The sequence below is a fragment of the Oncorhynchus masou genome, unplaced genomic scaffold (genome assembly GCF_036934945.1).
Source record: "Oncorhynchus masou masou isolate Uvic2021 unplaced genomic scaffold, UVic_Omas_1.1 unplaced_scaffold_2065, whole genome shotgun sequence".
NCBI lineage: Eukaryota > Metazoa > Chordata > Actinopteri > Salmoniformes > Salmonidae > Oncorhynchus > Oncorhynchus masou.
Window position 1 is genome coordinate 22,163 of NW_027008551.1, and position 14,124 is coordinate 36,286.

Here is a 14,124-nt window from a genome sequence, read left to right on the forward strand (position 1 = left end):
CAGAAAGACCAATAACAAGGACAGTCATTTGAGCATTGTCCAATGAGGTAACGATATTATTCCAACGACCAATAGGTGAAAACAAACCCCTCTATCACAATACAGAAAGGTGAGGAGTCATTACCCTGGGCCTCGGCTAAATGAGAGGACCGGTTAGAGTCATTACCCACCCCACCCCTGTCTCCCTGGGCCTCAGCTAAATGAGAGGACTGGTTAGAGTCATTACCCACCCCTGTCTCCCTGGGCCTCAGCTAAATGAGAGGACTGGTTAGTCATTACCCACCCCTGTCTCCCTGGGCCTCAGCTAAATGAGAGGACTGGTTAGAGTCATTACCCACCCCTGTCTCCCTGGGCCTCGGCTAAATGAGAGGACCGGTTAGAGTCATTACCCACCCCACCCCTGTCTCCCTGGGCCTCAGCTAAATGAGAGGACTGGTTAGAGTCATTACCCACCCCTGTCTCCCTGGGCCTCAGCTAAATGAGAGGACTGGTTAGAGTCATTACCCACCCCGCCCCTGTCTCCCTGGGCCTCAGCTAAATGAGGACTGGTTAGATTTGACCAACATGGTGTGAAGTGCATCAACATCAAGGCTGGGTTTGGAATGGGGAGCCACTCATTAAACAGAGGGACAGTCAACAGCAGAGTCTGACCTTTCACCTCCTGTCTGTGGAAACCCGCCAACGATGGGGAGGACTTGGATTTCATCCTAATCAACAAACACAAGTCTGTCAGGTTATACAAGACCACACCCTGCAGTACTCACACACACACCTCTGTCAGGTTATACAAGACCACACCCTGCAGTACTCACACACACACACCTCTGTCAGGTTATACAAGACCACACCCTGCAGTACTCACACACACCTCTGTCAGGTTAGACAAGACCACACCCTGCAGTACTCACACATACACCTCTGTCAGGTTATACAAGACCACACCCTGCAGTACTCACACATACAAACACTGAGCACAACTAGTCATACAAATATCACACGATTCATTTACAGCAGTTTGTTATCACAAGGTGCAGTCCCAAGCCCCCAGCTGGGTGAAACCATAGGAGTCTCTAGTACTGACTGACCTGTCAGCTATAGATAGCTGGGTGAAACCATGGAGTCCCCAGACCTGGAGCGAGAGGGCAGGGCGAGAGGGCAGGCGAGAGGGCAGAGGCAGGGCGAGAAGGCGAGAGGACAATCACAGCAGAGTCAATTTCTAGACAGCAGCCAGCAAGGTTGTGACTGACTAGTCCACAAATCACCTTAAAATAGTCATTATTTGTAGATAAGTCAGTCACAATTAACCCACAATGCATCAAGGATTTGATTCTCTTGAACAGGGCCGTAGTGCCACTGGGCAGAGGGACACCTTTAAACATCACCAGAACTAAATAATAACCAAGGTGTGGTCTTCCTCACCAATTATCTCCTTCTGCCACTTCAGTCTCCTCTTCCAGGTTCCTCCCTTCTTGAGGGAGAGGCTCCTCCCTTCTTTCCCGTCAAAAACAACTTCCTTCTTTTGATTGGATGCCACATGGGCAACAGGGGGCATGGGCTGGCTCAAGGCTGGCTGAGGACTGGCAAGGCCAGCGATCCCATTGGTCATCTCTCCTGAGCTCTCCATGTTCGGTGTGGATGATTTGACACAAGGGACTACATATCCCACGATGCATCTGGGTGGTAGAGGATCAGGGGTCACCTCAGCCTGCCTGTATCCCTCCACCCCTGCCTCCTCCTGGGCCTGCTGCCACTCAGTATCCAGCCTCTCCTGGTCCTGACGGTACTTCTCCTGCACAACATCACACAAGGCATGAGGCATTAGCAGTTCCACATTGAAGTCAGCATTTGCTCAGTGTGGTTCCCAGGCTAAGTGGGCATTTGCTCAGTGTGGTTCCCAGGCTAAGTGGGCATTTGCTCAGTGTGGTTCCCAGGCTAAGTGGGCATTTGCTCAGTGTGGTTCCCAGGCTAAGTGGGCATTTGCTCAGTGTGGTTCCCAGGCTAAGTGGGCATTTGCTCAGTGTGGTTCCCAGGCTAAGTGGGCATTTGCTCAGTGTGGTTCCCAGGCTAAGTGGGCATTTGCTCAGTGTGGTTCCCAGGCTAAGTGGGCATTTGCTCAGTGTGGTTCCCAGGCTAAGTGGGCATTTGCTCAGTGTGGTTCCCAGGCTAAGTGGGCATTTGCTCAGTGTGGTTCCCAGGCTAAGTGGGCATTTGCTCAGTGTGGTTCCCAGGCTAAGTGGGCATTTGCTCAGTGTGGTTCCCAGGCTAAGTGGGCATTTGCTCAGTGTGGTTCCCAGGCTAAGTGGGCATTTGCTCAGTGTGGTTCCCAGGCTAAGTGGGCATTTGCTCAGTGTGGTTCCCAGGCTAAGTGGGCATTTGCTCAGTGTGGTTCCAGGCTAAGTGGGCATGTATGTCTTCCTGACCTGTAGGAGGCGCTCCTGCTCCTCCTGCCACTTCTCCTGCCTCCTCCTCTCTTCCTCAGGGTCCCAGGACCAACTGGAGGGGGAGGTGCTGAGGGACGGCACCTGGAGCTGGAGGACATCCCAGAATATTACCCTTCACACACACACACACACACCCCCCAAAACTCAGTCACAACACAACCTTAAGAGCCAGTGTTCCCCCATCTTGTTCCTATGACTTACATCAGATATCGCCGACGCCGATCCTCCTAACAGAGAGAGGGGGGGGGGAAGAGTGTAAACAATCAGCCAATTTGTAAGTCGCTCTGGATAAGAGCGTCTGCTAAATGACTTAAATGTAAATGTGAGAATAAATGTTTCCCCAAATCGGGCTCACTTATATCACCACATTTATCATCCTTCAATTTATGATTTAATCAGATCACTGCAAACCAAGGACCCAATAGAGCCTTCTGAATCAGAGAGCACTGCAAACCAAGCACCCAATAGAGCCTTCTGGGTGAATCAGAGAGCACTGCAAACCAAGCACCCAATAGAGCCTTCTGGGTGAATCAGAGAGCACTGCAAACCAAGCACCCAATAGAGCCTTCTGGGTGAATCAGAGAACACTGCAAACCAAGGACCCAATAGAGCCTTCTGAATTAGAGAGCACTGCAAACCAAGGACCCAATAGAGCCTTCTGAATTAGAGAGCACTGCAAACCAAGGACCCAATAGAGCCTTCTGGGTGAATCAGAGAGCACTGCAAACCAAGCACCCAATAGAGCCTTCTGAATTAGAGAGCACTGCAAACCAAGGACCCAATAGAGCCTTCTGGGTGAATCAGAGAGCACTGCAAACCAAGGACCCAATAGAGCCTTCTGGGTGAATCAGAGAGCACTGCAAACCAAGGACCCAATAGAGCCTTCTGAATGATCTCAAACCAGAGCTCCAATCAGCTGACATTCACACACACTGACTAGGTAGGAGTCAATGAATCACAGAGCTGCTTGGAAGATGGTCCAGATACTGGAGTGTTGTTGCGTCAACCTCAGAGCACTACACACACACACACACTCACCACACAGGTAGACCATAGCGCTGACTCCTGGTGAGTCTGAACACACACACACACTCACCACACAGGTAGACCATAGCGCTGACTCCTAGTGAGGCTGAGGGGAAAGAACTGCATTATGACACTACCAGCAGCCAGCTACAGGGACAGACCGGGTCAAACCAGGGACAGGCCGGGTCACCAGGGACAGACCGGGTCACCAGGGACAGACTGGGTCACCAGGGACAGACCGGGTCACCAGGGACAGACCGGGTCACCAGGGACAGGTCCTGTCTCCAGCTATCGATGAGGTCTATGACCAACAAAACCATCTCTGTATTCCCAGTCATGTGAAATCCATCGATTGGGGCCTAATTCATTTGATTTCCTTATATGAACTAACATCAGTAAAATCATTGCGTTTATATTTGTGTTAAATATATATGAGCAGCAGATTCGAGGACAAACAAGCAATCGTCCGAGTTGATTTAATCTACAAAGCAAATGCATAAATGGCTTAATGACTAATTGAATATAAACCAACACAAGCCCCAGCCAACAACAAAGCCTGGCGACAGACATTAACTGTTACCTTCCTGATTAAAGAACTCTGCTCTCCTTTTCTGGGTTTTCAAAACAAGCAGATCATGTTCTACACAGAGGGGAAACAGGAAGTGAGAAAGAGAAGAGGAAGTGAGAGTGTAACTGAGTTTCCGTAGAGTAACATCCGGGAACTGCCAGGAAACTGCAAAGAAAACCTTCAGTCAAAGTAGTCATACTCCTGGACTTATTCCACATTGTGTTGTGTTACAGCCTGAATTCAAAATGGACAAAATAGATACACACACACACACACACACCGTAAGGCCAAAGTGTTTTTAGAAATGTTTGTAAATGTAATGCAGAAATCTAATTTCCGTAAGTATTCACACCTCTGAGTCAGTTCATGTTAGAGTCACCTTTGGCAGCGAATCCAGCTGTGAGTCTAAGAGTTTACACACTTGGATTTCACAAATATATATATGTACATTGTTTAAATTCAAGCTGGTTGTTGATCATTGCTCGACAATCATTTAAGTCTTGCCATATATTTGATTTAAGTCAAAAACCTTAAGCTAGTCCGGAACATTCCGTCTTGGAAAGGTGCAACTCCAGTCTACATTTGGCCTCAGGTTTTTCTCATGTGGAACATTGTTCCCAGGGTCTGGTGGAAGCAGACGATCAGTTTTCCCTCTCGGATTTTGCCTGTGCTTAGCGCCATTCTGTTTCTTATTATAAAATATAAAAAATAAAAGCCCTTGCTGATGACAAGCATACCCATAACATGATGCAGCCCCTCTATGCTTGAACATATGGAGAGCGGAAGTCTGATGTGTCCCAAACATAAAACTTTGTATTCAGGACAATAAATTCATTATTTGTCGTCACATTTTTGTTGTTTGTTTGTTTGTTTTAGATTATTCTATTCAGACTTCCTTCTCTTCACTCCGTCATTTACTGTAAGTTGTTGTTGTTCAAAGTCATTTACTGTAAGTTGTTTTTGTTCAAAGTCATTTACTGTAAGTTAGTATTGTGGAGTAACAACCATGTTGATCCATCCTCAGTTCTCCTTTCACAGCCATTAACCTGTAACTAACTGTTAACTGTTTTAAAGTCACCATTGGCCTCATGGTGAAATCCCTGAGCAGTTTCCTTCCTCTTCGGCAACTGAGTTAGGAAGGACGCCTGTATCTTTGTAGTGACTGGGTGTATTGATGCACCTTCCAAAGTGTAATGAATAACTTCACCTTTCACTTTGCTCAAAGGCTATTCAATGTCTGCTTTTTATTTTATACCCATCTACCAAAAGGTGCCCTTTTTTGCATTGGAAAACCTTCCTGGTCTTTGTGGTTGAATCTGTGTTTGAAATGTACTGTTTAACCGAGGGAACTTACAGAATTGTATGAGCGGGGTACAGAGGTTGTGATTATTTATTTATTGAATGTTAAAAACACTATAATCGCACATAGTGCGAGAATATTTTTGCTCCTGAACTTATTTAGGCCATAACAAAAAGGATTGAATAGTTATTGACCCAAGTCACTTAAGCAATTCATTTATTTTATGAATTTCAACAACAAAAAACCTCAAAACATAATTACGCCGACATTATGGGGTACACTGACATAAAACCTGTATTTTATCCATTTTAATTTCAGACTAACGAAGTCAAGGGGTGTGAATGAAGGCCCTGTCAAGTCCCAGTCAACTCGTTCATTACCTCGACTTCTGACAGTCAGAGGACTGTCCTGAAAACCTCCCTTCCTGCTCTTAGAGGTCAGCACCTAAGAAGGGAAAAGACACGAAGAGATTCACATTATTCGGATGCGTTTGTAACCGGTTTCCTTCATCACTCAAATCATGTCAGTAGTAAATGCGTTAGAGATGTCAACACTTGATCGTATGAAAAAGTGTCACACATTGACCTCTTGTCCGTTGATCTGGGCCAGTTTCACCATCGTTGCGTCTCCGCTGGTATCAGTTGGACCTGTAAGTGTCAGAGCACCACTGGTCAGATGGATGATCGAGGCCCGGTTTCAAAAGGCCTCGGCCCCACGAGGCCTCTGGCCCAGTCCGTCACAACACAGGCCCCGGTCCCACGAGGCCTCTGGCCCAGTCCGTCACAACAGGCCCCGGTCCCACAAAGGGTTTACAAACACTGATTCACTAAATCAGTACGCTAATTATTGATACTCAATCAGTAGGCCAGGAGTTCGATTAGCAATCAGTAGCCTCAGCTCCCCACCAGACAGTGAGAAATGCACCCAGTCAGGGGGGGAAGTGGTGAGGGACAGACAGAGCTCCCAGCAGGTCAGGGGGAAGTGGTGAGGGACAGACAGAGCTCCCAGCAGGTCAGGGGGGAAGTGGTGAGGGACAGACAGAGCTCCCAGCAGGTCAGGGGGGGAAGTGGTGAGGGACAGACAGAGCTCCCAGCAGGTCAGGGGGGGAGGGAAGTGGTGAGGGACAGACAGAGCTCCCAGCAGGTCAGGGGGGAGGGAAGTGGTGAGGGACAGACAGAGCTCCCAGCAGGTCAGGGGGGAGGGAAGTGGTGAGGGACAGACAGAGCTCCCAGCAGGTCAGGGGGGAGGGAAGTGGTGAGGGACAGACAGAGCTCCCAGCAGGTCGGGGGGGGAAGTGGTGAGGGACAGACAGAGCTCCCAACAGGTCGGGGGGGGGGGGAAGTGGTGAGGGACAGACAGAGCTCCCAGCAGGTCGGGGGGGGGGGGGGAAGTGGTGAGGGACAGACAGAGCTCCCAGCAGGTCGGGGGGGGAGGGAAGTGGTGAGGGACAGAGAGCTCCCAACAGGTCAGGGGGAGTCCCTTTCGCATACTGTTGTTACCATAGCGCTGTACATCCATGGTGAGACTGCCTTTCTGCAAGGCAGAGGTCATCATGCCCTTCCACTGGCTGTGGCTCATCTCTGCCACCCTGTGCCCACCAACAGACACTATCTCATCACCTGCACGGAGCTGGCACAACTCTGCAGGACTACCTGGAAGGAGAGGAGAAGCTTTCACTATGTTGAGGCAAGCTGCAGGGCAGCAGGGGAGAGAGAGAGCGGGGGGAGCTACAGGGCAGCGGGGAGAGAGAGAGCGGGGGAGCTACAGGGCAGCGGGAGAGAGAGAGAGCGGGGCGGGGGCAGCAGGAGAGCGAAAGCGGGGGGAGCTACAGGGCAGCAGGAGAGCGAGGGAGAGAGAGCGGGGGAGCTACAGGGCAGCGGGAGAGAGAGCGAGGGGGAGCTACAGGGCAGCGGGAGAGAGAGCGGGGGGAGCTACAGGGCAGCGGGAGGAGAGAGAGGGGGAGCTACAGGGCAGCAGGAGAGCGAGGGGGGAGCTACAGGGCAGCAGGAGAGCGAGGGGGAGCTACAGGGCAGCAGGGAGAGAGGGGGAGCTACAGGGCAGCAGGAGAGAGAGGGGGAGCTACAGGGCAGCAGGAGAGAGAGGGGGAGCTACAGGGCAGCAGGAGAGAGAGGGGGAGCTACAGGACAGCAGGAGAGAGGGCAGGGAGAGCGACAGGACAGCAGGAGAGAGAGGGGGAGCTACAGGGCAGCAGGAGAGAGAGGGGGAGCTACAGGGCAGCAGTAGAGAGAGGGGGAGCTACAGGGCAGCAGGAGAGAGGGGGAGCTACAGGGCAGCAGGAGAGAGAGCGGGGGAGCTACAGGGCAGCAGGAGAGAGAGGGGGAGCTACAGGGCAGCAGGAGAGAGAGGGGGAGCTACAGGGCAGCAGGAGAGAGAGGGGGAGCTACAGGGCAGCGGGAGAGAGAGGGGGAGCTACAGGACAGCGGGAGAGAGAGGGGGAGCTACAGGGCAGCAGGAGAGAGAGGGGGAGCTACAGGGCAGCGGAGAGAGAGGGGGAGCTACAGGGCAGCAGGAGAGAGAGGTGGAGCTACAGGACAGCAGGAGAGAGAGGGGGGAGCGACAGGACAGCAGGAGAGAGAGGGGGAGCGACAGGACAGCAGGAGAGAGAGGGGGAGCGACAGGGACAGCAGGAGAGAGGGGGAGCGACAGGACAGCAGGAGAGAGGGGGAGCGACAGGACAGCAGGAGAGAGAGGGGGAGCGACAGGACAGCAGGAGAGAGAGGGGGAGCGACAGGGCAGCAGGAGAGAGAGGGGGAGCGACAGGCAGCAGGAGAGAGAGGGGGGAGCGACAGGACAGCAGGAGAGAGAGGGGGAGCTACAGGGCAGCAGGAGAGAGAGGGGGGAGCTACAGGGCAGCAGGAGAGAGAGGGGGAGCTACAGGACAGCAGGAGAGAGAGGGGAGCTACAGGGCAGCAGGAGAGAGAGGGGGAGCTACAGGGCAGCAGGAGAGAGAGGGGGAGCGACAGGGCAGCAGGAGAGAGAGGGGGAGCGACAGGGCAGCAGGAGAGAGAGAGAGGAGCTACAGGACAGCAGGAGAGAGAGAGAGGAGCTACAGGACAGCAGGAGAGAGAGAGAGGGGGGAGCGACAGGGCAGCGGGAGAGAGAGGAGCTACAGGACAGCAGGAGAGAGAGGGGGAGCTACAGGGCAGCAGGAGAGAGAGGGGGGGAGCTACAGGACAGCAGGAGAGAGAGGGAGCTACAGGACAGCAGGAGAGAGAGAGGAGCTACAGGACAGCAGGAGAGAGAGAGGGGGAGCTACAGGACAGCAGGAGAGAGAGAGAGGAGCTACAGGACAGCAGGAGAGAGAGGGGAGCTACAGGACAGCAGGAGAGAGAGAGAGGAGCTACAGGACAGCAGGAGAGAGAGAGAGGAGCAACAGGACAGCAGGAGAGAGAGAGAGGAGCAACAAGACAGTAGTAGATGGTATTTCCAGTCACACCTGACCGACCCAGAGGAACAGTATAAGGTTGTCGATCTCCTGACTACAGATATCCAGAGTGGTTCTGACGAGGTCTCTGTTGCAGGGTAAGTCACACCTCTCTCACAGGTCTGTTTAAACATTCATGAATATCTCCCTGTACTGTAGGTAATGGACATTCGTGGAAAAACCACTGTCATTACTAACAACCCAGCCACGGTCAATTCAACCGTTTCTAGCACCAAGACACCTTTAGACTAAAACATATCCCCCCCAAAAAGATAAATATTCATCTGTTTGTTCAAGCTTCTATTCACCAATGACTTACTGTTGTCGCTACATTTCTGTTGACATCTTCCCTACTTTGGTAAAAGCTCTTATTGGATCACAACCAACGCTAACAACAACACCACGGTACACAGGACATAGGAGTCCCCATCCCTCCCTGAAGGAGTCAACTCACCTGGTTGGATGCCTCCGACTCTTGCTCCTGTCGAGTCCCAGTGAGTGTTGAAACCAAAGTGAGGTTGGCTTTTAATCTTCAAGGTGAGACTCACCCGGTCACTGTGACGTACCTGAGGAGGAGACACAAGGTGAAGGTGACACCTGGAGATTCGATGTGCCACGAAACCAGACCCCCCCCCCCCGGCACACACTGGTTCAACCCTGCATTCCCCCCACACACGAGGGCAGGTTCAAAGTCCTACAAATGAGGAGTGCCAAGATGGCTACTCAAATGGCTTCAATACAGAACTCCAGGCAGCCAGCTATGGTTTATACACATCGTAGTACTCCAAGATGGCTACCCAATGGCTTCAATACAGCATCCCAGTCAGCCAGCTATGGTTTATACACATCGTTCTGGTACTCCAAGATGGCTACTCAATGGCTTCAATACAGCACCCCAGTCAGCCAGCTATGGTTTATACACATCGTTCTGGTACTCCAAGATGGCTACCCAATGGCTTCAATACAGCACCCCAGTCAGCCAGCTATGGTTTATACACATCGTTCTGGTACTCCAAGATGGCTACCCAATGGCTTCAATACAGCACCCCAGTCAGCCAGCTGTGGTTTATACACATCGTTCTGGTACTCCAAGATGGCTACCCAATGGCTTCAATACAGCACCCCAGTCAGCCAGCTATGGTTTATACACATCGTTCTGGTACTCCAAGATGGCTACCCAATGGCTTCAATACAGCACCCCAGTCAGCCAGCTATGGTTTATACACATCGTTCTGGTACTCCAAGATGGCTACCCAATGGCTTCAATACAGCACCCCAGTCAGCCAGCTATGGTTTATACACATCGTTCTGGTACTCCAAGATGGCTACCCAATGGCTTCAATACAGCACCCCAGTCAGCCAGCTATGGTTTATACACATCGTAGTACTCCAAGATGGCTACCCAATGGCTTCAATACAGCACCCCAGTCAGCCAGCTATGGTTTATACACATCGTAGTACTCCAAGATGGCTACTCAAATGGCTTCAATACAGCACCCCAGTCAGCCACCTATGGTTTATACACATCGTTCTGGTACTCCAAGATGGCTACCCAATGGCTTCAATACAGCACCCCAGTCAGCCAGCTGTGGTTTATACACATCGTTCTGGTACTCCAAGATGGCTACCCAATGGCTTCAATACAGCACCCCAGTCAGCCAGCTATGGTTTATACACATCGTTCTGGTACTCCAAGATGGCTACCCAATGGCTTCAATACAGCACCCCAGGCAGCCAGCTGTGGTTTATACACATCGTTCTGGTACTCCAAGATGGCTACCCAATGGCTTCAATACAGCACCCCAGTCAGCCAGCTATGGTTTATACACATCGTTCTGGTACTCCAAGATGGCTACCCAATGGCTTCAATACAGCACCCCAGTCAGCCAGCTATGGTTTATACACATCGTAGTACTCCAAGATGGTGTAGCAGTCAGACGTCTTTGTCTTGTCACGTGTAGATATCTTTGTTTCCTCTGTAAATATAAATATGTTTTTTATATATTTTTAATTTTAACATACTCTCCTGAAACCCACCTCACCCAATGAGGTATGGATCTACCTTTTTCTATAGTTTAGAACCGGAACCCACTACTAGCTAGTAGTCATTTAGCCACTGCTCGCTGTCATCAGCTAACCTCAGCCCTGTCAACTACTGCCAATCTGCACAGCGCGATTCAACACAGAGCATATCGGGGACCGCTTCCTCTCTACCACATCTCCAGATTCCTACAGCAAGCTCTGAACCTTTTCACCTGGATTATCGCAGCTAGCAAGCTGCTATCCGAATGGCTACTCCAGGCTAACGCCTCTGTCCGCAAGCAAACACCAGTTAGCCTAGCCTCATGCTACGCCCATCTCCCAGCTAGCAAGCTGCTATCCGAATGGCTACTCCAGGCTAACGCCTCTGTCCGCAAGCAAACACCAGTTAACCTCGCCTCGTGCTACGCCCATCTCCCAGCGAGCTGTCAGACACTCCTTGGGCTACAATACCTATTTTGCCAATCGGCCTGGAGGCCTTTTACTGTCGACACAGAGCCCCTCCGATCACCACGACTGGTCAACCGACGTAATCCGCCTGAGGCTAAAACTAGGAACAGATGTAGCCCTTGGTTCACTCCAGACCTGACTGCCCTTGACCAGCACAAAAACATCCTGTGGCGTACTGCATTAGCATCGAATAGCCCCCGCGATATGCAACTTTTCAGGGAAGTTAGGAACCAATATACACAGGCAGTTAGGAAAGCAAAGGCTAGCTTTTAACAGAAATTAGCATCCTGTAGCACAAACTCTGAAAAAGTTCAGGGGAACCTAAAAATCCATGCAGCTGCCCACTGCACTGAGGATAGGAAACACTGTCACCACTGATAAATACACTATAATGTCCATGGAGAATAAGAGCACCTCCTCCCAGCTGCCCACTGCACTGAGGAGAGGAAACACTCACCACCGATAAATACACTATAATGTCCATGGAGAATAAGAGCACCTCCTCCCAGCTGCCCACTGCACTGAAGATAGGGAACATTGTCACCACAGATAACACCATCATTGAGAATTTCAATAAGCATTTTTCTACGGCTGGCCATGCTTTCCACCTGGCTCCCCCTATACCGGTCAACAGCTCTGCGTACCCCACAGCAACTCACCCAAGTCTCCACGTTTCCCCTTCACCCAAAACGAGGACGTTCTGAAAGAGCTGAACAATCTGGACCCCTACAAATCAGCCAGGCTAAACAATCTGGACCCCTACAAATCAGCCGGCCTAGACAATCTGGACCCCTACAATCAGCCGGGCTAGACAATCTGGACCCCTACAAATCAGCCAGGCTAACAATCTGGACCCCTACATATCAATAGACTGGACCCCTACATATCAGCTAGACAATCTGGACCCCTACAAACAATCTGGACCCCTACAAAGCAGACCTGGGCTAAACAATCTGGACCCCTACAAATCACCCCTACAAAGCAGCTGGGCTAGACAATCTGGACCCCTACAAAGCAGCTGGGCTAGACAATCTGGACCCTTACAATATCTACAAAGCAGCTGGGCTAGACAATCTGGACCCCTACAAAGCAGCTGGGCTAGACAATCTGGACATATCAGCCCTGGACAAATCAGCTAGACAATCTGGACCCCTACAAATCAGCTAGACAATCTGGACCCCTACAAATCAGCTAGACAATCTGGACCCCTACAAATCAGCTAGACAATCTGGACCCCTACAAATCAGCCGGGCTAGACAATCTGGACCCCTACAAATCAGCCGGGCTAGACAATCTGAAAACTCATTGAAGCTGGAGACTCATATCTCCCCCACTAACTTTAAGCATCAGCTGTCAGAGCAGCTCACCTCTACACAGCCAATCTGTAAATAGCCCAACCAACTACCTCATCCCCATATTGTTATTATGCTCCTTTGCACCCCAGTATCTCGACTTGCACATTTATCTTCTGCAACAGCTACCACTCCAGTGTAAATGCTATATTGTAATTTTTACGCCACAATGGCCTCTATTGCCTTCCCTCCCTTGTCCTACCTCATTTACACACTGACTTTCCCATTGCCTTCCCCTCCCTTGTCCTACCTCATTTACACACTGACTTTCCTATTGCCTTCCCTCCCTTGTCCTACCTCATTTACACACCGACTTTCCTATTGCCTTCCCTCCCTTGTCCTACCTCATTTACACACTGACTTTCCCATTGCCTTCCCCTCCCTTGTCCTACCTCATTTACACACCGACTTTCCTATTGCCTTCCCTCCCTTGTCCTACCTCATTTACACACTGACTGTCCTATTGCCTTCCCTCCCTTGTCCTACCTCATTTACACACTGACTGTCCTATTGCCTTCTCTCCCTTGTCCGACCTCATTTGCACACTGACTGTCCTATTGCCTTCTCTCCCTTGTCCGACCTCATTTGCACACTGACTGTCCTATTGCCTTCCCTCCCTTGTCCTACCTCATTTACACACTGACTGTCCTATTGCCTTCCCTCCCTTGTCCAACCTCATTTACACACTGACTGTCCTATTGCCTTAACTCCCACCCTTGTCCTGACCTCATTTACACACTGACTTTCCTATTGCCTCCCTGGTTCTTGTCCTAGCCTCATTTACACACTGTCCTGGTTATTGCCTTCCCTCCCTGGTTAAATTGTCCTACCTCATTTAAACACTGTCCTAATTGCCTTCCCTCCCTTGTCGTATATCATTTACACACAGACTTTCCTATTGGTTATTGACTAGGTTTGTTTACTCCATGTGTAACTCTATCGCACTGCTCTGCTTCATCTTGACCAGGACCTCCCGAGATCGTGACCAGTTGTAAATGAGAACTTGTTCACAACTGGCCTCCAACTGGTTAGAAGAAGGGCAGGTGTTCTCAACAGGGCCTCCCTGGTTAAATAAAGGTGTTCTCAACTAGCCTCCCTGGTTAAATAAAGGTGTTCTCAACTAGCCTCCCTGGTTTTAAATAAAGGTGTTCTCAACTAGCCTCCCTGGTTAAATAAAGGTGTTCTCAACTAGCCTCCCTGGTTAAATAAAGGTGTTTAACAGGGCCTACCTGGTTAAATAAGGGTGAAATTAAACAGTTGGGTAAAACTGTTGTTGTACAGGGACAGTCCAGGTGTACAGGGTCAGTCATAGGTATGATGTGATGATGTTTTCACAAGGTATAGACTGTTGAGCTCACCTGGGCAGAGCCATTCTGTCGGACTGAGACATGATAGTTTTACAGGGCAGGTAGTATGATAGGTGGTTTAACAGGGTCCCTAGCTGGCTGGGTTTGGGGTGGGTGTTTAACAGGGTCCAGGTACCCCTCTGGTCTTCAGGATGG

At 50.6% G+C, this 14,124-nt stretch overlaps 1 protein-coding gene across 1 annotated transcript; it reads right to left on the bottom strand.

Moving 5' to 3' along the window:
* Window positions 1-529: 529 nt before the first annotated feature.
* On the bottom strand, window positions 530-14,005 carry LOC135532857 (LIM domain only protein 7-like). The gene is made up of 10 exons (XM_064960289.1): window positions 13,981-14,005; window positions 9,235-9,346; window positions 6,835-6,987; window positions 5,915-5,982; window positions 5,716-5,779; window positions 4,048-4,107; window positions 2,643-2,668; window positions 2,421-2,528; window positions 1,420-1,789; window positions 530-707 (listed from the first exon to the last, which is right to left on the bottom strand). The coding sequence occupies exons 3-10, from the start codon at window positions 6,911-6,913 to the stop codon at window positions 703-705; spliced, it is 780 nt and encodes a 259-aa protein (XP_064816361.1). The 5' UTR covers window positions 6,914-6,987; window positions 9,235-9,346; window positions 13,981-14,005; the 3' UTR covers window positions 530-702.
* Between the last annotated feature and the right edge of the window lie 119 nt (window positions 14,006-14,124).